General features: G+C 44.2%; 1 protein-coding gene across 4 annotated transcripts in view; it reads left to right on the top strand.

Annotated features, from left to right (window-relative positions):
• LOC137301874 (multiple C2 and transmembrane domain-containing protein 2-like) overlaps nt 1-27,564 on the top strand; it is a 365,811-nt gene that overhangs the window by 223,779 nt on the left and 114,468 nt on the right. For all 4 annotated transcript variants that reach the window (XM_067971577.1, XM_067971579.1, XM_067971578.1 and 1 more), the window contains 6 exons: nt 610-703; nt 9,066-9,168; nt 9,600-9,702; nt 12,653-12,754; nt 17,589-17,663; nt 19,130-19,249. In XM_067971577.1, the coding sequence (XP_067827678.1) occupies nt 610-703; nt 9,066-9,168; nt 9,600-9,702; nt 12,653-12,754; nt 17,589-17,663; nt 19,130-19,249 (597 nt within the window). The remainder of the gene's footprint in view (nt 1-609; nt 704-9,065; nt 9,169-9,599; nt 9,703-12,652; nt 12,755-17,588; nt 17,664-19,129; nt 19,250-27,564) is intronic.

Raw genomic sequence — 27,564 nt, 5'->3', positions numbered from 1 at the left:
GAGAAGTAGGTGGAGCATTCACGGCACGTGTCAGTCCCATTTCTCTCGGCATTGAGAGGCTTAACTGGCGATCCTTAAAGGGGACACTGGAGGCCTCTCCCAAAAGAGTGCTCCTCTGGGCCCCATAAAAATCTTCTGGCCCATTTTCATGCCCCCCATCCGCTATTCTCCTCCCCCCCCCCCCCCCCCCCACCGTAACAAGGCTTACGTATTAGCTAGTTGGCTGCCTGCTACAACTGGCCGATTTTCCGAAGCTAGCGAGCTGCGGAGGGACACCTGTTCAGGGCCCGCAGTTCGCCAACGAACGGTCAACAAGGCCTGAAACTGAAAGTGATTTCAGGCCTCTCGACTGCCGGGTTTCGGACAGGGGACCATCGCTGATATCCCGTCCATTCCGTACCCAAACTGAAAGTCTTCTTGTATAGCTCCAATTCTCCGACCCTTGCTCCTATTCTCTGACCTGTGCTCCCACCTTCGAGGAAATTCCTGGCATTTATTTTTATTTGTAGCTCAGACTAATGTAATGGATGATGAGAGCAATGTGCTGACTATTTATTCTCTGTGCAGTTTAGTGAGTGAATTTATTTTAATTTTACTATTAATTCCTAGAGCTTGAGAAACACTTTATGGGATTTGAGTGACATCGGGTTTCTACAAGTGCAAGTGATAAAAGCCTGTGACCTACTGGCTGCAGATTTTGCAGGTAATTTACTGTGAACCTCTTTATCTCACATCCGAGGTCGCTTTCTGGCGCCCTCACTTGCTCTCTTCCATTCTTTTACTCTCTCCGCTGTGCCTGCACCCATTCTACCACTCCTTCACTCTTTGGCCTCCTCACCCGCTCTTTGCAATTCTTTCCCTTCCGCTGCTGTGCCTTCATCTTAACCTTTCTTTCATTGGGAGTAATTTTGACTTTGGGCCATAGTGTAAAACGAACGATATTAGATCAGCCGCCCATTATACGTCTCTCCGGATTAAAGTCAATGGAAATGAAAATCAGGAGAGACGTATAACGGCGGCTGATCCGATATCGCCTGTTTTACACAAATGCCCAAAGTCAAAATTACACCCATTGTTTCTAATGCTCTATTTCTGCCTCAGTTTGAATCTGTTCCTCACTTTTCCCATCGGATTTTGCCACAATCTTTGTCTCATTTCTTCTCTATCTTCCCACTCCTTTTCTTTTCATCAGATATAATTGTGTTGCGGTGAATCATATCTGTAAAATGTAGATGTGCTTGTTGATAATTAACATTTCTTTTCCAAAGCCAGATCTTTATGACATTGCATTGGCATATTACCTTATAGTTCTTAATTAGCAATGGCCTTCTTACCCAGTGCATTTAATGACTGAAAAAGAAAGAACGAACTTGCATTTGTATAGCTCCTTTCACCACCTAAGGGCGTACCTAATTAATTTACAGCTAATTAAGTACTTTTGAATATAGTCACTGTTGTAATGTCGGCAGTCAAATTGTACACAGCAAGGCCCCACAGACAACAGTTTGGTAATGACCAGATAATCTGTTTGTGATGTTGGTTGAGGGATCAATATTGGCCAGGACAACAGGGAGAACTCCTCTTCTTCGAAATAGTGCCATGGGATCTTTTACATCCACCTGAGAGGGCCTCACCCGAAAGAAAGTACCTTCGACAGTACAACACTCCCTCAGTACTGCACTGGAGTGTCAGCGTAGATTTTGTGCTCAAATCTCTGGAGTGGGTATTTGGAAATACCTGCTGAGGCTCTCAATACGTGATCTTCACTTGCTTGCCTATGAGGAATTCAGCAACCATTTTAAAATAGGCAGGAAACACTGGGGTGCAAAACCTTACAGAGTAGCAGGATTTGCCTGTTTCTCGACTGTATGTGAAAGGATACCCAATGTTTTCATTAAATATTGGGAAACCCGATCGATATGGAAGTGTTGGTGTTCACAAACATTGGCAAAAACTGACTGTTTTGAGGGGCATGGATGTGTAGCCATGTGTGGTTGCCTTTTACTCCATATATATAATCTGGAAAATAGAGGGCCTCCAGAATAAAAAGTGGATGAGCAGTGCAGCATCAGGAGCAAATCCGTGAAGCATTTACTTTACATAAGAGGTGAGCCATATTAATGATACAATGCTGTTCTAAATAAAGATCAGAGGCACTGTGATATTTCACTGTAATATACTTCAGCCTTAATTGTCTAGCAGTGAACTGTGGGAATAGGTCAACTTTATTTACCTGTCTTCCTGCCGTCATAATGGATTCCTTGCAATTTAGAGGCTTGATTTGGTCGCATATGGTGTCTGCAGTAACCCCGATAGATGTGCTATGCTCAGAAAACGCATCAAACTCTTGTCTTGCCTGTACATCAAATGTATTTTCTCCATAATAAGCCTTTTTCTGCACTGGGATCAGAACATTTCAGCACCAGTTCTTCGATTGAAACCATATGGAGTCCTGCAGTAAACCGGGTTGTAATTGGGGTATCATTTATTCCTGTTTTAAGTAGTGCACTTTGTATTTAAACAGCAATTAATCATTTGGCGGTGTGAATTGGCCATAAGCCTGCCCACCTGCAATAAAACTAACATTCTCAATTAAATAAGGTATTGTGCCCAATATTGGAATGCAATGCTTAAAGATTCTAGTACCTGAACAATGACCTACAAAAGCCTCTTCTAAAGGATTAATTTACAGTTTTTACGTTGATGCCATTGTGATGTGATCATTTTTAGATGATCACATGTTTGGGTTGATAAAGTGTTTCTGAATATTTGCCTCATCTCCCCAAGTTATATATATCAAAACATCTGTCCAAATATCAGCTCCCTCCCCCCGCCCCCCCCCCCCCAATCCCTGATGGATGTCCGGGCATCTGTCCAGGTAGTTCCTGTATTGCCTCGTCATCCTTATGTAGAAATGTATACAGATACAGATGTGTGCAGATACCCTGTCCTGAAATCACGCACCCACACAGAAAGATGTCCCACCCTGGAATCTCAAGCCCACATTAAAAAAATGTGCCAATATTATTAGAAACAAATTAATCTGAGAATAGTAATAATACGACTGGCTGTAGATTAAAAACATTTTTTGCGAAAGGACTGTTGAACTTCCTGACACTGACATTCTACCACTGGCATGATCCATTATTGGATTCTACCACAAACAGAGCGCTGTATAATCTGTCCACTATTAGTAACCTAATTGACAATAAAAATCTTAAATACATGCAGCTGAAATATGAAGGTTTTTAGGGAGTGACTGAACAGCAACAACTGATAAATATCGTTTCCATAAGTGGAAGGGGTATTAACTTCTTGCTATCTCACTGGGCTGTGAAATTCTGGAGAACCTGAAATTTGAAAGATGAAAATCGTTGCAGCATAACTGCAAAATAAAACATAACGACACTGCTGTTGACTGCGGGCTTGAGAAACTCATTGGTGTCTTATCGGTTCGACTGATCGATAACCATTATATTTATCAGTGTGGAGAAAATATTGGGAGAGGTCTGTCATATGTTTCATTGGAGGTGCCCCAATAATTCTAAAACCAGCCCTGATTGACTGATTTGACCTTTGGCCTTGTTCGTCAATCATCCAGCCTGCCCCGACTACAGTGTACACACACATCCATTATTGCTCCAATATCACTGAGATTGGAAATGTTAGTGGCTGCTTAACAAAGGAAGATAGCATTTCAAAGCTGAATGCTGGTTTATGTCTTGCCAGAGAATTAGTTTTCTCACAAACTGTGTACAGGCTTATAATAAAATAAAACTTGCAATTTGTATTGTGCCATATCACGTCAAAATGTCCCAAAGCACCTCACGCGATGAATTAGTTTTGAAGTGTGGCGACTGTTATTAGTGATCGTTCTGTGCCAGCAGCGTCCCACAAACAGAAAGGACTGGTTACTCTAGTTTGTTTTTGGTGGTGCTGGTTAAATGTGGAATGTGGGACAACATTGGAAGAACTCCCTACTCTCTGAATAATTTGATAGGATCTTTAACGTCCACCTGAATGGGCAAATTGGATCTGTACCCTCCTCCAGCCCTACAACCCTCCGCCATCTCTGCGCTCCTCCAATTCTGGCATCTTGAGCATCCCCGATTTCCATCGCTCCACCATTGGGTGGCTGTGTCTTCAGCTGCTTAGGTCCTAAGCTCTGGAATTCCTTCCCTAAACCTCTCCGCCTCGCTCTCCTCCTTTAAAACCTACCTCTTTGGCCAAGCTTTGGTCACCTGTCCTAATACCTCCTTATGTGGCTCGGTGTCAAATTGTGTTTGACAATCGCTCCTGTGAAGTGCCTTGGGATGTTTTACTATGTTAAAGGCGCTATATAAATGCAAGTTGTTGTTGAAGGAGTAAAGGCACTTTACAGTCTTGCATTTGCTGGAAGGGATGCTGTGTGTAGCTCTTCAGTGGTAAAGTGTGGAACTAGAGGCTGTTTGCACCTGTAAACAATCCTTGAGAAGCCATATAATTAGTTCTAATTTGTCATCCATATTTTTGTGTCTCTAATAAATAACACACCTTTCAACTGGAACAAACAATACAGGCTGTGGAGGTAAATGTTATTGTTAGTGCTCCTTCATAGCACATGATCCCCATTAGTCAGTACTTAAACATGGTATAGAAGAATTCTTTTGGCGATAGCTCTCTGAGCTGCAATATAAATCATGACACTTTAGTAATAACGCTGACACTGCCTGCTAATGGAGCGTGTGCACCCGTTCATAAACAAAGGACAATAACAGTGCTACATGATTCATTACCTCATAAGGTGGTGTCTGCTGAAATTTTGTGTCTTCGTGACTTACAGTATAGTAGGATTCACAAGGGATTCTAGGGAATGACATTTAACCTTGACTGGTAACTCAGTCGGTTATGCTTTGATGCAAAAGTAAAGGAGATTAACTCCGCGTGATACTATTATAAAAAATTACTGTCTGCACTTAGTATTACTATATTACTTTGTTTTTGACTTATAGCTTCCAAAAAAGCAAAGACTAACGATTAGACTTTGCACCATCAGAACACAAGAGCACGTTTGAATTTGTTCATTTATATATTTTAAAATGATCCTGGTGTGTAAAATAATGTCCCTTTTATTTTGAATGGAGATTTTGCTGGCAGTAGCCATTGTTATATCGATAGATACACAAGCCCTGAAGGTCCCCGGAGATTGGGGGGGTCTCCTGCCCAAGACCGAAGCAGGAGACCGTAGGACCCCTGGAGAAATGGTGTAAATAGATGAGAACAGTCTTTCATGCATATCTCTTGTGTGTATGTGTGTGTGTGTGTGTGTGTGTGTGTGTGTATGTGTGTGTAGGTATATGTGTGTGTAGGTATATGTGTGTGTAGGTGTGAGTATGTGTGTGCAGGTATATGTGTGTGCATGTGTGAGTAGGTGCATGTGTGAGTATGTATGTATATGTGTGTGCATGTGTGAGTATGTGTGCATGTATGTGTATGCGTGTGTAGGTGTATGTGTGTGTGTGAGTATGTGTATACGTGTGTAGGTGTAGGTGTATGTGTGTGTGCATGAGTATGTGTGTGTGCGTGAGTATGTATGTATGTGTGTGTGCGTGAGTATGTGCGTATGTGTGTATATGCGCACGCACGTGAGTATGTATGTATGTATGTGCGTGTCCGCATGTGAGCGCATGTATTGTAACAAACGAGTCAAGGAAGAGATCTGAGTGCATGAGAACAAAACATTAAAACGTGTGTGTGTGTGTGTCAGTCAGTCAGACAGTCAGACAGACAGACAGACAACGTCTATACAGGGCATACTGGCCATATGGGATATTGGGAGATTTCAAGAGAGCCCCGTCAATGATTCCATGCAGCTGTTTAATCGGCACCGCCTTTTTCTGTGAGAAATCTTACACTTATGGCACTTTCTGCTAGCTTTTCCGATATCCACAATTATAAAGCATTCTGCCTATTAAAACTTGTCATGCTGTACTCACACCCTCCTTACAGGTTGGGAGTGGGGGCAGAAAGAGAGGGTGGAGAAAGAGGCTGAGATGACACATTTACAGCCTGACAAGTTTACATAGGCAGTTTCCATTATAAATGTGGACATAGGAATTTATAATGGGCAAAGTTGATGGGAAGTGAGTGGAGATATAAGACATTATATAACATTAAAGTGTATCTAGTGCCTTTTGGATGGAGTGCTGAAGTCATTGAAATATATCAACTAGGGTCCTTCACTTGTTGAAGATCCCTTTTATGAAATTGAATTGTGGGAATGCTGGATTGGTGGGTTTCTAGGTGCACCCCGTGATTCTTGGTGCCAAGAGTTGGCAGGCGGGCTGCATCAGCGATATTGAAAGGGCCTCAGCGATATTGATCCTCAGCTGTACTCTCCAGTTAGAAGTTTCAGGCTGTTGGTGGGCTTGGAGGAGTTATTTTGGCTTTTGTGGATGTGTTACGTGATAAAGTTCTGGAAAGTGACTTTTCACAGCTTTGAGCACTTTGTGCCTGGGCTTCAGCTGTTTATTGTGGCAAAATGGGGGTGTTGCTGGCTCTGCCTTTGGGAGCAGAAGGAAGAGCAGCAGCAAGACAGTGGAGAGCTGCAGCTGCTGGCACAAGAGGGCGAAGGAGGGCAGGGCGCAGGAGGCCTTACAGCATGTGGGGCCTACTCAACAGGATCTCCTACCTCAACTTGAGTGAGGAGCAGTGTGTCCGGCACCTTCACCAGGGAGGCTACGACTGAGCTAAGTCACCTATTGCAGCAACAACTGGAGCTGGGCATGCACAGCACTGCCTATGACTGTTAAGGTCACTGTGGCCCTAAATTTCTGTGCCTCATGGCCATTCCAGGCTGCAACAGGTGACATCAGCACTATCAGTTCATTTGCTGAATAAGGCAGGTAACAGACACTCTTCAACACCCTATGGAGGCTGCCAAGCAACAGCACAGAGCCGTGGGATTTGTCCAAAGAGAATGATGAGAAACGGGGCAGGGAAGGCTTGTGAGTGTTGGGGCTACCAGTTACAAGAGGTGCGAGTAGGAATATTACCTTAGCAGCTCTAGTGAGATCATTGAAATTCTTCCGGCATTGCAACCATTGCATTCACCTGCTCCGCCACCTCTGACCACTATTGCCGTATGACTGGCTTAGGCACTCTTGTGCCGTTAGGCGGACATAGCAGCTCCCTTCCCCTGGTGACTTCCTGCACCAACATCTCTAGTGCAGCGCTGGTGAATCGCGGGGGTGGGGTTGGGGGTGGGGGGAGAAGAGTGGGGTGTGAGGCCTTGCTCCAGCACCTCTGCTTGCCATATTTGCCTGTGCAATGGGGAAATCTGCTCACAGCAACCAAAGTGCACCTCCCCTTTAAGAGGGGCAGGCTGCCTTTAAATGGCGTCCCTGACGATGGATTTCCTGTCTTCCCCAATCGACCAGCTGTCAATCAACAGTACCAGGAATGCGGGCAGCTCACCATACATATTAAAATGAGGCACATGCTCCAATTTTGTGCGGCATCACTGATGTCATCAGGCGCACGTTTTCAACACAACGTCAATTTCACGCTGGTTGCCGGCGGTAACCAAATTTCTCACTCAATGAGTTTTTGATAGTCTTTTGGTTTTGACTTTTTTTAAGCTTACAAAGTGGACAGAACTGAGCTTTATAAGTAGAATAGTAATGACTTGAGTCAAAAATGCTGGAAATATAGATTCCAAAGCAAATATCAAAGGAGTAATGATTTTTCCAGCAATATTTGCCAAATGAATATTAATTTTGAGTGCTATTAAATATATTATTGTTTAAAATGATCCCTGAAGAGACAGCAACTGAAAATCAGAAAGTGTTAACTTGACGTTGAGACTGAACAGGTAAACCTTCTGCAAAGGACATCACTGTAGATTTTAAATTAATAGGTGTTAAGTTAGACAAGACAACGGGGAAAAAGACTAGGTGAGCTGCAGGTGTGTTGTGATGGACGAAGCTGTGAATTAAAAAAAATATTTTGCTCACAGTAGGAAATTTGAGGCAATATTCAAGGAGATTTTCTGAAAATTATACCACAGATGAGTTTAGAAGTGTTCCCATCTTGCCTGTTTTTTCAGGAGTGCTTTATTACTGGTCATTTAACAAAACAATGCGTTTTAGTACTAACTGGCTCAAAAAAAAATCCAATGTCAAATTCCCATTCAGTTTTATGACATTGAACTCCAGATTTGAAGCCTAGCACTTAACCAGCTAGTGTTTTCCTACAGATTAATTATGCATGGATCAAGATTCAATTGTATTTGTAATCATTCTATTAAAAAAAACTTTTTTTCGTTGTAAACTTTGGGCTGAGTTTGTTTAGTGTATTCATCTTTTTAAGTTTTTAATCTTTTGACTTTTTGTGGAGCATTGGGATTTTGAAGGGCTCCATCATCGTAATATTTCCTGTTGAAACTAAGGGCGGGTTGCAAACCAATTGTTAAATAGTCGTGATGCATTGTCAGGGTGAAATGAAAAGCATGAGACATTAAACCGAGGCCCCGTCTGCCCTCTCAGATGGGCGTAAAAGATCCAAGGGCATTATTTTGAAGAAGAGCAGGGGAGTTCTCCCCCGGTGTTCTGGCCAATATTTATCCCTCAACCAACACCTAAAAACAGATTATCTGGTCATTATCACATTGCTGTTTGTGGGATCTTGCTGTGCTCAAATTGGCTGCTGGGCTTCCTACATTATAACATTGACTACACTTCAAAACGTACTTCATGGATTGTGAAGCGCTTTGGGATGTCCTAAGGTCGGAAAAGGCACTATATAAATGTAAATTCTTTTTTATTGTAAGTGGGGTGACTCTATATATTTGTAATGTAGTCACATGGAATGTGGATGTGCACCTGGTAAATGTCACATGTTGTTACCTCATTTGACATTTATAAATCAACCTTTCAAATGCATTACACTGCTCGTCTTGTACTTCAACTAGTACAGTCACAGCCTCTCAAAGCAGCTGATCACTAACAGAATTAATTTAGTTTAGCACTCAAAATATATGCCACCGATTATTTTTTCACCAATGAATATCTTATCCTGCCACATAGGAAAAAGTGATCCATTCTGTGTTCTGGAGCTGGGAAACGATAGGCTACAAACACACACAGTCTACAAGAACCTCAATCCTGAATGGAACCGAGTCTTCTCACTGTAAGTTAGAGTTAAAATAACTGAGATGTTGCACTACTTGGATGGGTATATCCTGATGATGGAAAAAAGAGAATAGGATTTTTCAGTTAAATATAAGATTGTGGTTATTAACAGGCCTTAACGTGACTACATGATAAAGTCACTGAATTGTTTAATCATTCTTTGCATTGACCAGTTGACAATGCAGACAGTGTAAACTCTTTGAACCGCAATCCTCATCTCTCAACAAGTAATTTGAAATTAAACAATAACTACGCATTATTATCATAAAGAACAACATTCAGAGGGAATTTGACAACAGCCTGAACTTCTGTGTCATTTTTAGAGCATCAGCCTGACCAGAAGTGGTAGTTTAAGGTCACTGAGATGTTGTGCATGATGTTGCTGCATGTACATATTTTCTAATTGTCGTCCTCTGTCCTTTTTTGTAGTAATATTAGGGACATCCATGACGTCCTAGATGTGACAGTCTTTGATGAAGATGGAGACAAGCCGCCTGACTTTCTTGGCAAAGTTGCAATACCCTTGCTTTCTGTAAGCTCTGAATGCTGTCCTACTACCATTGTCAGTTTTATTTACAGGTGTTATGATTATAGATATTTGTGATCCTCACGTTTTTTTTTCGCAGCATCGAGCCTATAATCATCTGTGTGATATCAAAAATGCCCTTCACTTAAGGCAAGTGGGTGAGACTTCCATTGCCCTATAATTATCTTAAGACTCCTGTCTAAGAACAGCTGCTGACAGGCAGCAGAGTTTAAAAAGGCTACAGCTTTACTGGTTTCGTATGTGTAAATTAAGGCCCTTTTGCTGACTGTTTGAATAAGCCCAAGGTCATAGTTAGACCAATTAGTTCTCTCTGCCCATCAGCCCTTGAACCTCACCGTTTAAGCTTGGTACCCTGTAGTCTTCACAAACAACCTCACTCGTATTTTAACTTTGAGCTGCATGTCTTGCACCTGCCGGACTAACCGTGACATGTCGGAACCATTGCGTATTCCACTACTGAATTAAAGCTTCGTCAAACGCATGGGGCTTGCTGTACTGTGGGCTAAATATTTAGCTTTAAGCTTTGTTTTCCTGTGGAGTGAGCTATTACCAGTTAATCCTTTTAGGACTGGGGTGGGAATGAACAAGTGGGCCTTTATTTCCAATACTTGATTAGATCCGAACTGACCTAAGCTCATGAAACTCCATTAGAATGTCTCAACTTGTCGAAATGTTTGGCATTTTTCTTTGTCTGTCTTGATTTATTACCGCCTGAGATATACTGCGTATTTTGTGCCTGACTTAAGACATGCAGTATATCTTCACTAAATATCACCACTCAGTTTGGCATTGGTTTGGAGCCGTTTGGAACAGGCAGTCATGCAAAGGAGAGCTACGCACTTGTTGCATTATAAATATATAGCCTACGTCTTAAACTTGGAAAATTCACATTTTTAAAAGCATACCGTTGTCACTTATGAAGAAGGAAATATCACTGCCAGCAAAAGGCCAATGAACATTGCCTGGTTCCACCGATCTTCTGCCACAGTGGAATCCTCAGGGAACCGGTGAAAACCTGGTTATGCCGGCTTCCTGTTGTTTCCAGAAGTTTCCTGATTGACTTGTAAGGGGCGAGACTTCCCTCCACTCTTTCCAAGGCAAATGATGGGCAGGGTCTGGTAGGCCGGGACAGGGACTCCCTAGACCGGAGTTTCTGCTCCTGATCTACAGTCGGCACTCGGTGTAGGGGCAGCCAGTGACTGAGTGGAGCTGTACTGGTCTCCATGAGGAAGTGTGTGTGCTGCACCAGTGGGATCCAGGCCTGGACCTCCAGAGGTCCCCAACTTTTTTCTTAATTGGTTGGGGATGTGTCCCCTTGCTCTGGGGCCAAAGACACAGTGCCAGAGTTTGGTGTGCTGGGGGAAGAAGAGGACTGTCCGAAACCCCTACCTACGGGCAGGCAGCGGCAGAGATGCACTTGAGGTAGTGTCCATGCCTATTTGGCCCCTGTAAGTAAAGTGACCACTTTGACCCTGGAAACTCCAGGGGTCCAATAGCAGAAGGATGAGGAATTTCAGGGCCTGGATGTTTAGCGGTAGAAGATGTAAAATGGGGTCAGTCAAAGCTCATTTAAAAACTGCCAGTGAACAGTCAAATCTGACTGTTACAATTACCTGGAGGGGCTAAGTATCTTCAAAACTTGTTAGCACAAAGCCTTAGGAACCAGTAACAAATCTTATCCAGATTTAAGCTACTATGTTTCAATAGGGTGAGATGAAGTAGGGTGGGAGGAGGCTCGTGTGGAGCATAAACACCGGCACAGACCAGTTGGGCCGAATGGCCTGTTTCTGTGCTATAAATTCTACGTAATGTTGACTGTAATGAGATTCTTCGGATTTTTTACCATGGGAATTACAAGGTTAATAGTGAACACAATGGAATAACTGTAAAATCAGAATGAGAAAATGCATCCCCTTAGATTAAATACACACTAAACATTTCTAAAGAGTGAGCATCCTTCATTCACTCACTGACAACAAAGTTCCCTTTTTGGAAGACAACAAATAGAGAGTGGGCCTAGCTCCTGGGAGAGAAGCCTTCTGTTAGTAGGATGGAGCTGCACGGGCCTGACTAGATCCTCAAGTGAAAAGTGGTGGTGCTGTACCAAGGTGTCTGACATGGACACAAATAGTAAATATCAGAGCAAGTAGATTGTGATTCTCGCTACTCAGTCTAGATGCTCAGCTCCCCTTTGTTTTAACAGAGAAAATGTGAGGTTTCATTGTTAGCCAAGTTCCAAACAACCTGCCGAAGTAGGCTTCAAGATCTAAACCAGTTTTTAAGTCCATAGCTTTGTTTCAGATCTCTGCACGTGGTTACGTTAGGATATCAGTGTAGGGACTGTTTACAACGGGTGTAGTGTAAACGCAGCCTGAATCCACGGCCAGGGCTTGACCTGACACTGAAACAAAGTAGAGTGAGAGTCCTGGAGGAAGGGGCCTCACTCTGCTTCATTTCGGAGTCAGTTTGGGCCTTTACACTTTGCATTCGGGTTTTTTACGCCCCCCCAATTTAGCATTGACGCAAAAACAGGTTTAGCTTTGCACCAATGCTAAACACATGGGGGGTGATTTTAACCCCCAAGAATGGGTGGGTTGGAGGCGGGTGGGAGTTGAAAATAATTGTTTTTTTGGGTCGCAACTGCAAAATTTTCAGACTTTACATTCCCAGTGGGAAGCCTGTACTTTTACGCGCCCAAGTTACACCCGGAAATAAAGCCGGGTTGCGTTCGCGGCCCTACAAACAACTATTTTCAACTCCCACCCGCCCCCAACCCACCCGTTCTTGCGGGTTAAAATCACCCCCGTAGAGTGTGAATGTACTATAATTAGGCCGATCTAGTCACTTTCATTTTTCTGAGCAAGCGTTAGAGACCCTGTGCGAGGTTTCGTTGTTAAGTCCTGCTTCCACAGAGTATTCTGCTTTGTGACTCTAGATTAAGAACGGCCAGCAGACTGCATATGTTCTGAAGAACCGAAAGCTGGGACAACCAGAGAAAGGAGCTCTTTACTTACAGATGGACATAATCTACAACCCGGTGAGTACGAGTGAAATGCTGTATTCTGGCAACGCAAGTTTGTTTTTAACCGTCGAACAGGCTGTGAGGATAATCATCTTCCACTAATTTACTTTATCAGAGATCTGGCTAGAGGTTCATAGTGACTTTAATGATGGAGAATATGTCGCTGAAGCATCAGTTTACCAGAGGCGCCGCATTCAATGGACCACTCTGTAATACGAGGGTAAACCTGTAAACTCTGCTAGATTGATGCAGTCTCTGTGTCTCAGTACTGTCATTAGCAACCCAATATAATTTATAGCTTTTTAAAAATTGTTTTAATTACAGAAGCGATATGCTACATATCTAATATAGCCATGATCTAATTGAATGGTAGAACCTGCCCGAGGAGCTTAATGGCTTACTCCTGTTCCTATGCTCCTATACTGACTGTACAAGCAAATTCAAGTATTTTAATCAGTGCATCCAGCCCTAGAAAAAGTGCAGAACTTACAGTAAAATCATCGGTTTGATTTTTTAAAATTCATTCTCGGGATGTAACAAGGCCGGCATTTATTGCCCATCCCTAGTTGCTGTTGAGAAGGTGGTGGTGGGCCTTCTTCTTGAACCGCTGCAGTCCGTGTGGTGAAGGTTCTCCCACAGTGCTGTTAGGGAGGGAGTACCAGGGACAATGAAGGAATGGCCGATATATGTCCAAGTCAGGATGGGAATCAGGGAAAACTCTCCAGTAGCTGGAGTTATACCTAGCACAAAGGAAGATGGTAGTGGTTGTTGGAGACCAATCATCTCAGCCTCAGGATATTGCTGTAGGAGTTCCTCAGGGCAGTGTCCAATGCCCAACCATCTTCAGCTGCTTCATCAATGACCTTCCCTCCATCATAAGGTCAGAAATGGGGACGTTCACTGATGATTGCACAGTGTTCAGTTCCATTCGCAACCCCTCAGATAATGAAGCAGTCCGTGCCCGCATGCAACAAGACCTGGACAACATCCAGGCTTGGGCTGATAAGTGGCAAGTAATATTCTCATCAGACAAGTGCCAGGCAATGACCATCTCCAACAAGAGAGAGTCTAACCACCTCCCCTTGACATTAACGGCATTACCATCACCGAATCCCCCACCATCAACATCCTGGGGGTCACCATTGACCAGAAACTTAACTGGACCAGCCATATAAATACTGTGGCTACAAGAGCAGGTCAGAGGCTGGGTATTCTGCGGCGAGCGACTCACCTCCTGATTCCCCAAAGCCTTTCCACCATCTACAAGGCACAAGTCAGGAGTGTGATGGAATACTCTCCATTTGCCTGGATGAGTGCAGCTCCAACAACACTCAAGAAGCTCGACACCACCAAAGCAGCCCGCTTGATTGGCACCCTATCCACCACCCTAAACATTCACTCCCTTCACCGGCGCACTGTGGCTGCAGTGTGTACCATCCACAGGATGCACTGCAGCAACTCGCCAAGGCTTCTTCGACAGCACCTCCCAAACCCGCGACCTCTACCACCTAGAAGGACAAGGGCAGCAGGCACATGGGAACAACACCACCTGCACGTTCCCCTCCAAGTCTCACACCATCCCGACTTGGAAATTTATCGCCGTTCCTTCATCATCGCTGGGTCAAAATCCTGGAACTCCCTCCCTAACAGCACTGTGGAAGAACCTTCACCACATGGTCTGCAGCGGTTCAAGAAGGCGGCTCATCACCACCTTCTCAACGGCGATTAGAGATGGGCAATAAATGCTGGCCTCGCCAGCGATGCCCACGTCCCATGAACGAGTTTTAAAAAAAAAGTCAGGATGGTGTGTAATTTGGAAGTGATGGTGTTCCCATGCACCTGCTGCCCTTGTCCTTGATGATGCCATTCCACAAAAAGGTGCAACCATTTAAGTCACTTTTCTGCAATATTTTATTTTTGTTGAACATTGAAAATACTGTAGTGTTTTACCATTGCATTATAGAGACTAATTCTCTGAACAGTGTTGTGCACTGTAAGTGCACTTAGGCCCACAGGAGTTGTTGCTGGTTCTGTAGGGCAGACCCTTAGAAACCTATAGTTATTCTCTAAGAAACCATGCTGCTTTTACTTATAGTGAAGCCTGAAAGATTGCTAAACCAGTGGTGTCCCTTTGTTGCTATTTGGTAATGTCAACACCAATTATTCTCTCTTACTAAACAACTAATGGCTAACTGGTAATTCTGTGTTATAGAGCAAATCATGTAATAATTCTATCTTTGAATAATTTTAATGTTACATTTATTACATAATGCTGTAAAAAACAATTTAGGTGTGAGAAATGCTTTAAGGTTTAATTTGGACTGCGAGTGAACTGGATTTCTTCTATTAATTTGATGCTTCGCTGAATTTCATTGACATATCTGGAGTATTAGGGCTTTAATGGAACACTGTTACACACACAAAGTCAGACAGACAAGGGCAATTTAGCAACTCTGACTGATGGTTAAGGATGTCTCTCTCCAAATTTAAATTTTATGCATTCTTTCATTGCAAATTATGTAAATTTTCACCTCTATCATTTTACCAGCAACTATATCTTGTGCTCCATAGCTGTTGGATATTTGAGGGTTTGGAACATAGGAACAGGAGAAGGCCATTCAGCCCCTCGAGCCTGTTCCGCCATTCAGTTAGACCATGGCTGATCTCTATCTTAACTCCATTATCCCACCTTGGTTCCATGACCCTTAATACCTTTGCCTAACAAAAATCTATCAATTTCAGTTTTGAAATTTTCAATTGACCCCCAGCCTCAACAGCTTTTTGGGGGGAGAGTTCCAGATTTCCACTACCCTTTGTGCGAAGAAGTTTGGATACATAAAAGTGAGTTTGCTGTGAATCTGCCAAAAAAAGTCATCCATTTTCTCTTAAAGTGAAATGATGGATTATTGCCAAATAAAGACTTGGTGTTTTTTTTTGCTTGTGTTTTGCTCAAATTTCCTGAAAAGATGCAGGGCTAGAATTTCCTGGAGTGTGCTTCCGCTAATATTACGCTGAAATTTGCTCACTTTTTTTATGCCTATCTAGTCAGTGGTAATTTACGCCAGAATTTCCTGAGAATCTTATTAGCATCCACCAGAATGTAAAAACTGGCGTAATATGAGCAGAAATCAGTGTAAACAATTGAGGAAAGCGCAGCACACATGCTACCTTGCTTCTTTAAGTCCCTCTTTATCTTATTGATGTTATGAAAATTAAAGTTTGAAGCCATCAAACCATCATTTATGCACATTAAGCACAACATGTTTAAGAAAGTTCGGTCGTGGAAGCTTGTCTCTCTTTAATGTAACGCATTCCGATGTCACAAAAAATATATAGTGCAGGTCTCAGTAAGGAGAAACTTTCAAATAAAATTGCTAGCAGATCTCGATAAAAGACCAGAAATAGTGGCTTTGGGACCTGCTGCACTAAAATTTACGCCCCTTCAGAACTGGTGTAGATGCAGGAAATTTGCATTCTCTGCTTGTGCCAATTTCCTCCGGGGGGGAAACGGTGGAATTTCGCCCTTGCACTATAAATTATGCTGAAACTTCCCAGAAATTCTGGGCCGCAATGTATAGTAAGAAGTGTGATATTCCTTTGCATTAGAAGTTTAGTGTTTTTTTTATTCGTTCATGGGATGTGGGTGTCGCTGGCAAGGCCAGCATTTATTGCCCATCCCTAATGCCCTTGAGAAGGTGGTGGTGAGCCGCCGCCTTGAACCGCTGCAGTCCGTGTGGTGAAGGTTCTCCCACAGCGCCGTTAGGGAGGGAGTTATTATTGCTTCTTTGGAGCCAAAATAATGGGGAAAGAGGTGGGTTTTGGAATGGTAAAACTCTGGGAAGCATACAAGACAGAATGCTTTCAGATGCTTTCATTCACTCTTGCCTCCTTTGAGCTCCTTCGAACACTGAATGCTTATGTTCATAAATCTGCTCCTGTCCCGCTGGGACTAGAGACTTGCTAGTTGTGAGAAGAACCTTCAGTTCAATGTAGGAATGTCATAAATTGAGAAACATTCCAAATGTCGGAAGAGCAGAGACGAATGCCCGTGTTCTAGTTGGCGTGTACTCCCACAGCTGCTCTCAGCTGATTTACCGATTCTTTATCACGAGGAAACAAATCCAAATGAAGCAGATTCTCTAAAAGATCGGCGCCCATGTCCTGCTGATGAACCTGCCCCAGGTGTGGGGCACATCCAAGCGAGGGGGTAGAAGATTGGGAAGATGACTAACTGGCTAAATAGGGCCTTACCGGCAGTGAATTCCTCAAAAGGACAAGAGGTTCTGCTGTGAGAAAGTGGGGGAATTATGACTCAGAGGCTCTGACTCTCCACGCTCAGTCTGTTGAGTTAGCAGTTGCCAGTGATCTGGGGACTTGCTTGCTTCTGTCTTCGATCTCCTGCAGTGGTTGTTGTGTGAGAGGGATGTGTTTGTTGCAGTATAGTAATATGAAGTGGGGGTGGGTGGAGGGTTGGAACTCCTCCTAACCGTTGATTTTAGTGAAGAGGTTGGAGTCGGTATAAATCAGGATTTCCTGTTTGGTACGTGAGCTGACTATTTTGGTGTAATTATTGACAAGAAGAATTTCACCCCATGGTGTCTTGGATAAAGAACGAACAGAAGGATAAATTCACTGATACTATAGGAGACATGCTCAACGGGAGTGTGGGTTAGAGAATCAGTGCTAGTGATTTAGCCCTCGCTCGAACCCACGCTGCCTTCAAGTGTGGCTTCCGTTGGGGAGTGCAGGATTGGCGAATTTACTCGAATTACTTGTTTCTTGTTTTCTTACTGATGGTATAAAGTTAATTTATCTGAAAATGTTCAATATTTTTTTTTAATTTTCTCAGATTAAAGCAAGTCTCCGAACTTTTAAACCAAAAGAACAGAGGATCCTGGAAGAAAATCCCAAATTTTCAAAAAAGGTATCTGTGTTTTATATTAACTGCTGTATTTTGTAGATCTGTGTCCTCTCAATCATTAATTTGTACTCATTGTACTCTTATGTTTATATTGCTTTAAGGGCTCCTATTTTCACAGCATCAAATGATAACAGACTAACAGTAATGGAGGAAGTTATTCCTCAAGTGAGAGGTGTAGAAAAGTTGCAGACAGGTTTATATTTCTGATTTTGCTTTACCGAGAGCCCTGAGGAAGTCTTGGCACATCTGTACACGTCTTGCCCAGAATTCTCTCCGCAGGCTCTCTGCTAGCCTCATCCCTGCCATGTTCATTGCTGGTTGACAATCTCCCTCTCCATCTTACGCACCTACTCACTGTACTGGTCTATATCTAACCAGCTGCATCATGCAACATTGTGCAGTGGTTCCAGGTGTTAAAGGGACACTTAAAAATTCCCGGACTCAGACTGGCATAGTACCCCCTCATGAGAGTTTTCCTATTCCTATGACAGATAAGCTAGAGGAAGAATCTGGAGATACAAGACTGATTCTCTTCTCCATTGCCACCTGTAGATTTTGCATTGTAAAATGTTTTGGTTCCGCAAGACAGTTATTTTATCTCTTTCTGTTATATTTGGAAAATGAATTTAAGATCATTATGGGCACCCCAGGCTGGCCTCAGTAACCATCTTTCCTTCTCGATGCTTGCATTTGGGGTTTATGAGAACAAACAAAAGGAAAGTTCTGTCGCACTTTTTTAAAAAAAAACTTTCCTTTTAATATTCACTTTGGGACATGACTGTCCTTCCATCTTATTATAAACTTGAGTCTGATACTTTGAAACGGGTTTTTTTTTGCTGTTTCCCCTTCAAGGGGGGAAAGAAAAAGTATTAATGGAGGGAAGTTCCAGCTTCTCGTGGTCTTATCGTTGTGGCAAGAGAAGAAACATTGGCCCCAGCTTCATGGCAACGATTAGAGGAAGAAAAGAAAGAACTTGCATTTATATAGCACCTTTCACAACCTCAGGATGTCCCAAAGCACTTTTCAGCCAATGAAGGACTTTTGAAGTGTAGTCGCTGTTGTAATGTAGGAAACGCGGTCGCCAATTTGCACACAGCAAGATTCCACAAACAGCAATGTGGTCATGACTAGATAATCTGTTTTTAGTGATGTTGGTTGAGGGATAAATATTGACCAGGACACTGGGGAGAACTCCCCTGCCCTTCTTCGAAATAGTGCCATGGAATCTTTTACATCTACTTGAGAGGGCAGACGGGGCCTCGGCTTAAAGTCTCTTCCAACAGAGGAGGGAGGAAGGGAGAGCTCAAGCTCTGTCCCTGACAAACCATCCAGTTGTGCCTGTGATGGAACAAAACCCCTTCATACTGAGTCATTAGTACTTGGGAAGCAAGGCGAATTGGCCCACTGCTGTTAAACTGTACAGCAACCATTGATCCAGTATCCTCATTCCATTTGCTTGATGTTCACAGACATTAACAAGGAACGTTAGGCGTGTTCGGAATATCACAATGGCGATATGGAATGCAATGCAGTACATCCAGAGCTGCTTTGAGTGGGAGTCTGCCCAGAGAAGTGTAATCGCCTTTCTGGTAGGTGATATTATTGCAATTTTTAGTTTGCATTTTCGGGGAGGCTAGTGTTCTGTTAGCTAATGGCTGCAAATGCAGTACAACGGCAATATTAGAATCTTGCCTTTAAGCTATAAATGTGATATCTTAATATAGTAAACCTCTTTGTTAACAGTCTCTGATGCACACAATCTCTGATATATAATGTTCATGTTTATGGTTGCTGATTAATGAAGAAAATGCAGAGCTTCCTTTCTATCGTCTATAATCCAGATTTTCAGATGTCTTTTGAATGAAATGTTATAGAAGGGATCCCAACATATTATCCTGAAGATCTCCATCTCCTTGAAGACATAGGGGGGAGATTTTCAACCCAGGTGGAAATAGGGTGGTAGAACCCAGAAAATCACAGTGGAGAGCTTACTGCCCCATTCCCGATCTGGCTGATGCCCATCCTGAAAAGGGCCAACTGCTGGGCAGCTGGACTGTCCACCTAGTTCTGTTGGCGGTGGGCCCTTTAAATATGCAAATCGAGGTCTCATGGCGTACATATTGCCATTTTGAGAGGCAATTGGACTGTGCACGTTCCACCCAGTTTTACCCAGCAGTACAGCCAAAGAGGTCCAAAAGTAGTTCAAAACTATTTTTATTGGGCCAGGAGGAGCAGGAGTGCTCTTCCGGGCTTCACAAGAATAATGTGGGCCCTTGCCAACTCGGACACCGCCCCCACCCCCCCGGCAGCTGGCTGGATTAGCCTATGGGTTGCCCGATACTGTGCTGCCTCAGAGCCAGTGAACTAGAGCGGGGTGCCCAATTTGGTGGCTCGCAGCCTGCTGGCAGCATTGTAACGAGGCCTGGCGCTCAAAACGGACGGGGCCTCCCGCTGGCACTGTCGGGCGAACAGCTGGCATACTTCACCGCATGATGGTTAAAATCTACCCTCTTGTCTTTGCAAATGTGTTGCTATGATCTGAACTTCGACCATATTTTATCCTGATTATCACGTTTTAATATTATCAGAGTGATTTGTTTGTAAAGAAAGAAGAAAGCCTTTATATATCACTCTACAGCCAATCATGTACTTTTTTTTAAAAGTGTAGTCACTTGTAACGTAGGAAACACGGCAGCCAATTTGCGCACAGCAGGTGAGGGATAAATATTGATTAGGGCACTGGGGAGAACTCCCCAGCTATTCTTCGAAATAGTGCCATGGGATCTTTTAGGTCCTTGGTTTAATGTCTCATCGGAAAGACAGCACCTCTGACAATGCAGCACTCTCTCAGTACTTCACTGGAGTGTCAGTCTAAATTTTGTGCTCAAGTTTCTGGAGTGGGACTTGAACCCTCAACTTTTTGACTCAGAGGCAATAGTGCTACCTACTGGCCGCAGTGGGCTTGACTTTCAAATTTAGGAAAGTTGCAGGTAGACTGTTGTCTGGCAGCATTAATTGTAATGTTTTGGATGGGTGCCAATGATGTATCTTTGTGCAATTATTGAACTCAATACCTCTGGAAAATTATGGGTTGGATAGTTTTGGAAAGCTACTGGTTGAGTAGCTTGGGTTGGGTAGAAATGAGGTGGGTTGCCAAGTAACACAGTTGTCTGCATCCTACATGGGCCCTGTGCGCCCATGTAGGATGCTCATCGTTCTGGACAATTGTGACTGTTGCAAGAGTTCAGTTATAGATTTTTCAGGAAATATGCCAAACTCTTGTCAGTTTGAATGTTAATGATATTCATGTGATGAGAGTTTTTAAAGCAGTTGGTTGTAACATTAAAAATTGAAAAAGGAACTTTCTAAGAATTCAGAGAAAGTCAAAATAAACTACGTTCATATAATTAGCTCGGATATCAACTTCCCATTTTCCCTTTGAGTAAAAAATCAGGAGCCAAGTTTTGATGAATCTTTATTACATTTGTAAGAATTTAATAATGTTTTTAAGCCCAATTTAAAAGTTATTTCCACCCTCCTTATTGCTCAAACTGTTCCTCAATTGAGAGGCAAGCCAGTAACCTGCTCCCTGTTAGGAACATAAAAACTGGAGTAGGCCATTCAGCCCTTCAAGCCTATTCCGCCATTCTGTTAGATCATGGCTGATCTGTATCTTAACTCCATGAACCCGCCTTAGTTCTGTAACCCTTAATACCCTCGCCTAATAAAAAAATTTATCAATCTCAGTTTTGAAATTTTCAATTGACTGAGCCTCAACAGCTTTTTGTGGGGAGAGTTCCATATTTCCTCTAGTCTTTGTGTGAAGAAGTGCTTCCTGACATCACCATTGAATGACCTAGCTGTAATTTTAAGGTTATGCCCCCTTGTTGCCACCAACATGGCTACTGAACCAGTTGCAAAGGTACTGGCCAAAATTGTCTCTGACCTTTCTAGAATAAGGTTGTGCCTCTTGCTGTCCATCTCCTGTCACCAACCCTGGAGCTTGCTATATATGTTAGAGACTCTCCTTTATTATCTCCACATGGATCCTCTTTTGCCAGGTGGGAATTTATTCCCGAGACACTGGCTCATCACCAGGGAGTCATTAAATGATAGATCTTAAGTGTGTAACCTGCACGCAGCCGACCAGGCAGTTCTAGAATCAGTTCCCAAGAAGGACTTCTAATTTTGCTCTAATTCCACAACTAAATTGATTGGCCCAGAATTTGCTTCAAAAATAATGGCGAGCCGAACAGCGCTCACCGTTATTTCGGGGCAAATGGAAGAGCAAGTTCCAGTGAGTACACATGCGCAGTCAAACGCGGAAATCCGGAAGTTGCTCTCCCATTTGCCCTGCTCGTCCAAAAGCTGTGCGGGAAGGATAGCTCGCCGGCTGAATGAATGGACCAGCGCGAACTTGCTCTCCTGCCCGGCTGAAAACGGACTGATCTCTCCATAAAAAATATACGCTAGGTTATTTAGGTCTAAACTAACTTTTAACGGCGTGGTAAGTCTTAATGATGGCTAAACGACCTCTCTGGCACTGAAAATTAACTGTTAAAAATGTGGAGTCTCGTTACTTCCAATTTTAATTGTTATTGCACATTTTTTTCCTACTTTTTCTGTCTGTCTCTTTTACCTCTGTCTTTTAATTCGATATTTCTTACCCTCTTTATTTCGCTTTCTCTAACTGATTTTATGTTGAATTTACTGTTGTAGCTTTCACTTCCTGGTTCTGACTGTGCGGCTTGTCAAGGATGCTTCAAGCTGATTGATTGAGGGGACAGAGAGCTCCATTCCCCGCTCACACAGCTCACAGAAGCCCGGGAAAGGAAGCTGCATTTTTGCAGCTCCCCATTGCAGCAAGTTGCCGCCCAAAAGTCCGCGAATAGTTAGTGGGTGAGTTTGTAACTAGCGAGTGGGCGGGCGATGTTCTTTCGCCACGCGGCACAATTTCCTGGCCATTATTTTTAATTATCCTATAGAATTATAAATAAACTATATTAAAAAAAAATATAAATCTGGGAGTTGAACTGAGTTCTGACTCAAAGCGGAATCAAGCGTGTGTTAATTTGGTGAATACTGGCTGCAGTTTAGAGACTTTGGATGTAGGTAGGCCTAGTCCTTTATGCAGTGGCAGCTATATCTGTGTGACAACCTTGCTGTGTGGTCACGTGCCTCAGTTTTCCTTAACATGGTTGCTGCAGCTGGGCAACAAATGGTTAGCCTGTGGCTGGAACCACAGCAGTAAAAGTAGGTGTAATATTCATTCCCAGTTTTCCTCCCTCCCCTCTTGCAGGCCTCGACCGAACCAAATAGCCACTCTTAATAGGAATTATAAATTGGGAGAGATGCAGAATGGGCTGCCGACTCTCTATCACCCGTTTTACACTATCGTGCAAAGTCGAGACCCGAATGAGACTAATTTACCCGTCTCTTTGAAAGATGACTGCAAAAGTTGAAGGGCCTAAAGACACATCAAGTGTAACCTTAACAGTGCCTGAAATAGCTGGGTTCAGGCTGTAGATCCTGCCCTAAATTCTTGAAGAACCGCCTTTCCCCCCCCCGCCCCCATTCCTAAATCAGGATTTCAGACGCAGTTTAACCAGCTTGATTCTACCCTGAATTTCTGCCCCTCCATCCAGCAGGCGATCAGAGCAAGTTGCGCCCTCCCCAACCGTAGAAATTTTGGGCCTATGGTATGAGTGGTATGGCTAAATGCTGTTAGGTCAATTGAAAATTTCAAAACTGAGATTGATAGATTTGTTATGCAAGGGTGTTCAGGGTTACGGATCCAAGGCGGGTAGATGGAATTAAGATACAGATCAGCCACGATCTAAATGAATGGAGGGACAGGCTCGAGGGGCTGAATGGCCTACTCCTGTTCCTATGTTCCTTCCTTCCTAAAGAAAACAGTGTACTTTTTAATTGGATAAATTTTTAAGCCCTTTTTTTGGTAATGATGGGCTTCCTTAGATTAACTCTGTAAGAAAGAGACAGATCAAGCTGCAAAGGTTCAAGCTGAATGAAGCATAATTTATTGGTGCTTTAGCTTGGCTCGTTGCTGTTGTGATGACAGATTAGCAGCTGCCTGTCCAGTAATTTACAGTCATGTCAGTCTGCTGTATGTCTTCACAACATAATGATCATTTTTCCCCAATAACTATTTTATTCAACTTTTTAGTACAGTGCATTTTTTTTTTCCTCCTACGTTATTTATCCAAGATTAATGGAAGGAAAACACTTGAGGCAACCTGTGGAATAGTCAGTAGATCATAAAAGAAAATGTACTAACCGCGGCGTTAATTGAGCGCAATGGCATTAAATTGTTGTCTCAGAAGACTGATATCTTGTGTGAACTATGGCCCCTGTGAGGAACTCACCTTGCACTCAGATTTAAACGTAATGTGGCCTTGTCTCCTCAGTGACCAAGGTTTGATTATCATTTAGCTCTGAAGCTGTCATTTTTATTAGTCGGGCACAGAGATCTTTTTTGAGACGCACGTCAGGTGGTTTTATGTTTTCTATTGTTTGCCCGGGTCCTGATGAAAGCTGGCTCTTTTCATTGCAATTGGATGTGGGCGTGCTTGATGTGGGTAGGATGTAATTATACTCACTGCAGGTGACAGTTACAAGAAGGCTTTAGCAATAATGTAACTGAGTGATGGAAAACTTCGAACAAAAACACACCTTGTGGTCTAAAAAAAATGTTTTTCTTCAATTCATGGTTAGGTGTAATGTGATTTTAATGTCGTTTTCTGCCTTGACCCGTTCTGCATTTTTTAATATAAAAGGATTGTGTAGGTCTCTTCACACTTTCTCCTCAGCATCTCATCTTTTGTGCATACAAGAAAAATAATAAAAAGACATTTTATACAGCAGCTTCTTTGTGTGTCACACTTATATAAAGCAGTGTTTGGGTGGGAATTCTGCCACAATCTTACTCCACTGCCTCACAGAGAAGGCGAGTACTTGCACTTGCTGACCCGAAGGATTATTCACCAAGATTTAACCCAGTTGGAGGGAAAATGTTCATTATCTGTTTCAGCTTGGTTTGGTTCAGTTTAGCATATTGATTTATGGTGCACCATGGTAACCACACCTGACTAGGATTATTGTGCCCATACTAAAGTACGATACAAAATATCCAGTAATCTCATTTGTTTTACCTTAACTGGATAGATTCACTCAGGTTATTGTATTTCTGTTATCAGTGAAAAATATTATGCTATTAAATACTCAAAATTAATTTGAAATGTTATTTTGACTTTAAAAAAAAAATTCTCTCCTGCTCTCCTCCCCTTCCCCCTCCTTCTCCTCTCTCTCCTCCTCTCTCTTCCCCTCTCCTCCTTCTCTCTCTTCCCCTCTCTCCTCCTCTTTCTTTCTTTCTCTCCCTCCTCTCTCTCTCTCTCCCCTCCCCCTTCCCTCTCTCTCTTTCTCTCTCTCTCCTCCCCCCTTCACTCACTCACTCACTCACTCACTCACACTCTCTCTCTCTCCCCCCTTCTCTCTCTCTCTCTCCTCCCCCCTTCTCTCTCTCTCTCTCCTCCCCCTTCTCTCTCTCTCTCTCCTCCCCCCTTCTCTCTCTCTCTCTCCTCCCCCTTCTCTCTCTCTCTCTCCTCCCCCTTCTCTCTCTCTCTCTCTCTCTCTCTCCTCCCCCCTTCACTCTCTCTCTCTCCTCCCATCTTTTCTCTCACTCTCTCCTCCCCCCTTCTCTCTCACTCTCTCTCTCCCCCTTCTCACTCTCTCCCCCTTCTCACTCTCTCCCCCTTCTCACTCTCTCCCCCTTCTCACTCTCTCCCCCTTCTCACTCTCTCTCCCCCTTCTCTCTCACTCTCTCTCTCCCCCTTCTCTCTCTCTCTCTCCCCCTTCTCTCTCTCTTTCTCTCTCCCCCTTCTCTCTTTCCTTCTCTCCCCCTTCTCTCTCTCTCTCTCTCCTCCCCCCTTCTCTCTCTCTCTCTCTCTCTCTCACTCTCACTCTCTCTCCTCCCCCTTCTCTCTCTCTCTCTCCTCCCCCCTTCTCTCTCTCTCTCTCTCACTCTCACTCTCTCTCCTCCCCCCTTCTCTCTCTCTCTCTTCTCCCCCTTCTCTCTCTCCTCCCCCCTCTCTCTCTCTCTCTCTCCTCCCTCCTCTCTCTCTCTCTCTCCCCCTTCTCTCTCTTTCTCTCTCTCCCCCTTCTCTCTTTCTCTCTCCCCCCCTTCTCTCTCTCTCTCTCCTCCCCCCTTCTCTCTCTCTCTCTCTCTCTCTCTCTCTCTCCTCCCCCCTTCTCTCTCTCTCTCTCTCTCTCTCTCTCTCTCCTCCCCCCTTCTCTCTCTCTCTCTCTCTCTCTCTCTCTCCTCCCCCCTTCTCTCTCTCTCTCTCTCTCTCTCTCTCACTCTCACTCTCTCTCCTCCCCCCTTCTCTCTCTCTCTCTCCTCCCCCCTCTCTCTCTCTCTCTCCTCCCCCCTCTCTCTCTCTCTCCTCCCCCCTCTCTCTCTCTCCTCCCCCCTCTCTCTCTCCCTTCCCCCTTCTCTCTCTCCCCTCCCCCTTCTCTCTCTCTCTCCCCTCCCCCTTCTCTCTCTCTCTCCCCTCCCCCTTCTCTCTCTCTCTCTCCTCCCCCTTTCTCTCTCTCCTCCCCCTTTCTCTCTCTCCTCCCCCTTTCTCTCTCTCCTCCCCCTTTCTCTCTCTCCTCCCCCTTTCTCTCTCTCCTCCCCCTTTCTCTCTCTCCTCCCCCTTTCTCTCTCTCCTCCCCCTTTCTCTCTCTCCTCCCCCCTTTCTCTCTCTCTCTCTCTCTCCTCCCCCCCTCTCTCTCTCTCTCTCCTCCCCCCTCTCTCTCTCCTCCCCCCTCTCTCTCTCTCCCCTCCCCCTTCTATCTCTCCCCTCCCCCTGCTCTCTCTCTCTCTCTCTCCTCCCCCTTTCTCTCTCTCCTCCCCCTTTCTCTCTCTCCTCCCCCTTTCTCTCTCTCCTCCCCCTTTCTCTCTCCCCTCCCCCTTTCTCTCTCTCCTCCCCCTCTCTCTCTCTCTCCTCCCCCCTCTCTCTCTCTCTCCCCTCCCCCTTCTCTCTCTCTCTCTCTCTCCTCCCCCTTTCTCTCTCTCCTCCCCCTTTCTCTCTCTCCTCCCCCTTTCTCTCTCTCCTCCCCCTTTCTCTCTCTCCTCCCCCTTCTCTCTCTCCTCCCCCTTCTCTCTCTCTCCTCCCCCCTTCTCTCTCTCTCCTCCCCCTTCTCTCTCTCTCCTCCCCCTTCTCTCTCTCTCCTCCCCCTTCTCTCTCTCTCCTCCCCCCTTCTCTAACTCTCCTCCCCCTTCTCTCTCTCTCCTCCCCCCTTCTCTCTCTCTCCTCCCCCCTTCTCTCTCCCTCCCTCTCTCCTCCCCCCTTCCCTCTCTCCTCCCCCTTCTCTCTCCCTCCCTCTCTCCTCCCCCTTCTCTCTCCCTCCCTCTCTCCTCCCCCTTCTCTCTCCCTCCCTCTCTCCTCCCCCTTCTCTCTCCCTCCCTCTCTCCTCCCCCTTCTCTCTCCCTCCCTCTCTCCTCCCCCTTCTCTCTCCCTCCCTCTCTCCTCCCCCTTCTCTCTCCCTCCCTCTCTCCTCCCCCTTCTCTCTCCCTCTCTCTCTCTCTCTCCTCCCCTCCCCCCCGCTCCTCTTCCCGGGCTCGTCCCTCTTTTCCCTCACCTCCCTTATTCATAAGCCTTGGTTCAGCTTGTGGATGGTAATGGAGAGGAGAGGAAAGTGAAGAAGACGAGAGATAAGAGGAGAGAAAAGTAAAATATAACACCTTTAATGGATTTTCAATATTTAATATCATATTTTTCACTGATACAGAAATACTACTGCAGCCTCACAGGGTTTAAACGACGATTGCTGTGTTGGCCGACTGCCTGTCTGACTTCAAAGTCACAGATGAGCCAGAATTTCCCTCAGTTAAACACTGCAAAGC

This window comes from Heptranchias perlo, chromosome 34 (assembly GCF_035084215.1).
Source record: "Heptranchias perlo isolate sHepPer1 chromosome 34, sHepPer1.hap1, whole genome shotgun sequence".
In the NCBI taxonomy this organism is placed as follows: Eukaryota; Metazoa; Chordata; class Chondrichthyes; order Hexanchiformes; family Hexanchidae; genus Heptranchias; species Heptranchias perlo.
The sequence above is the reverse complement of the archived record's forward strand: the minus strand, read 5'-3'. Positions and strand labels throughout refer to the sequence as shown.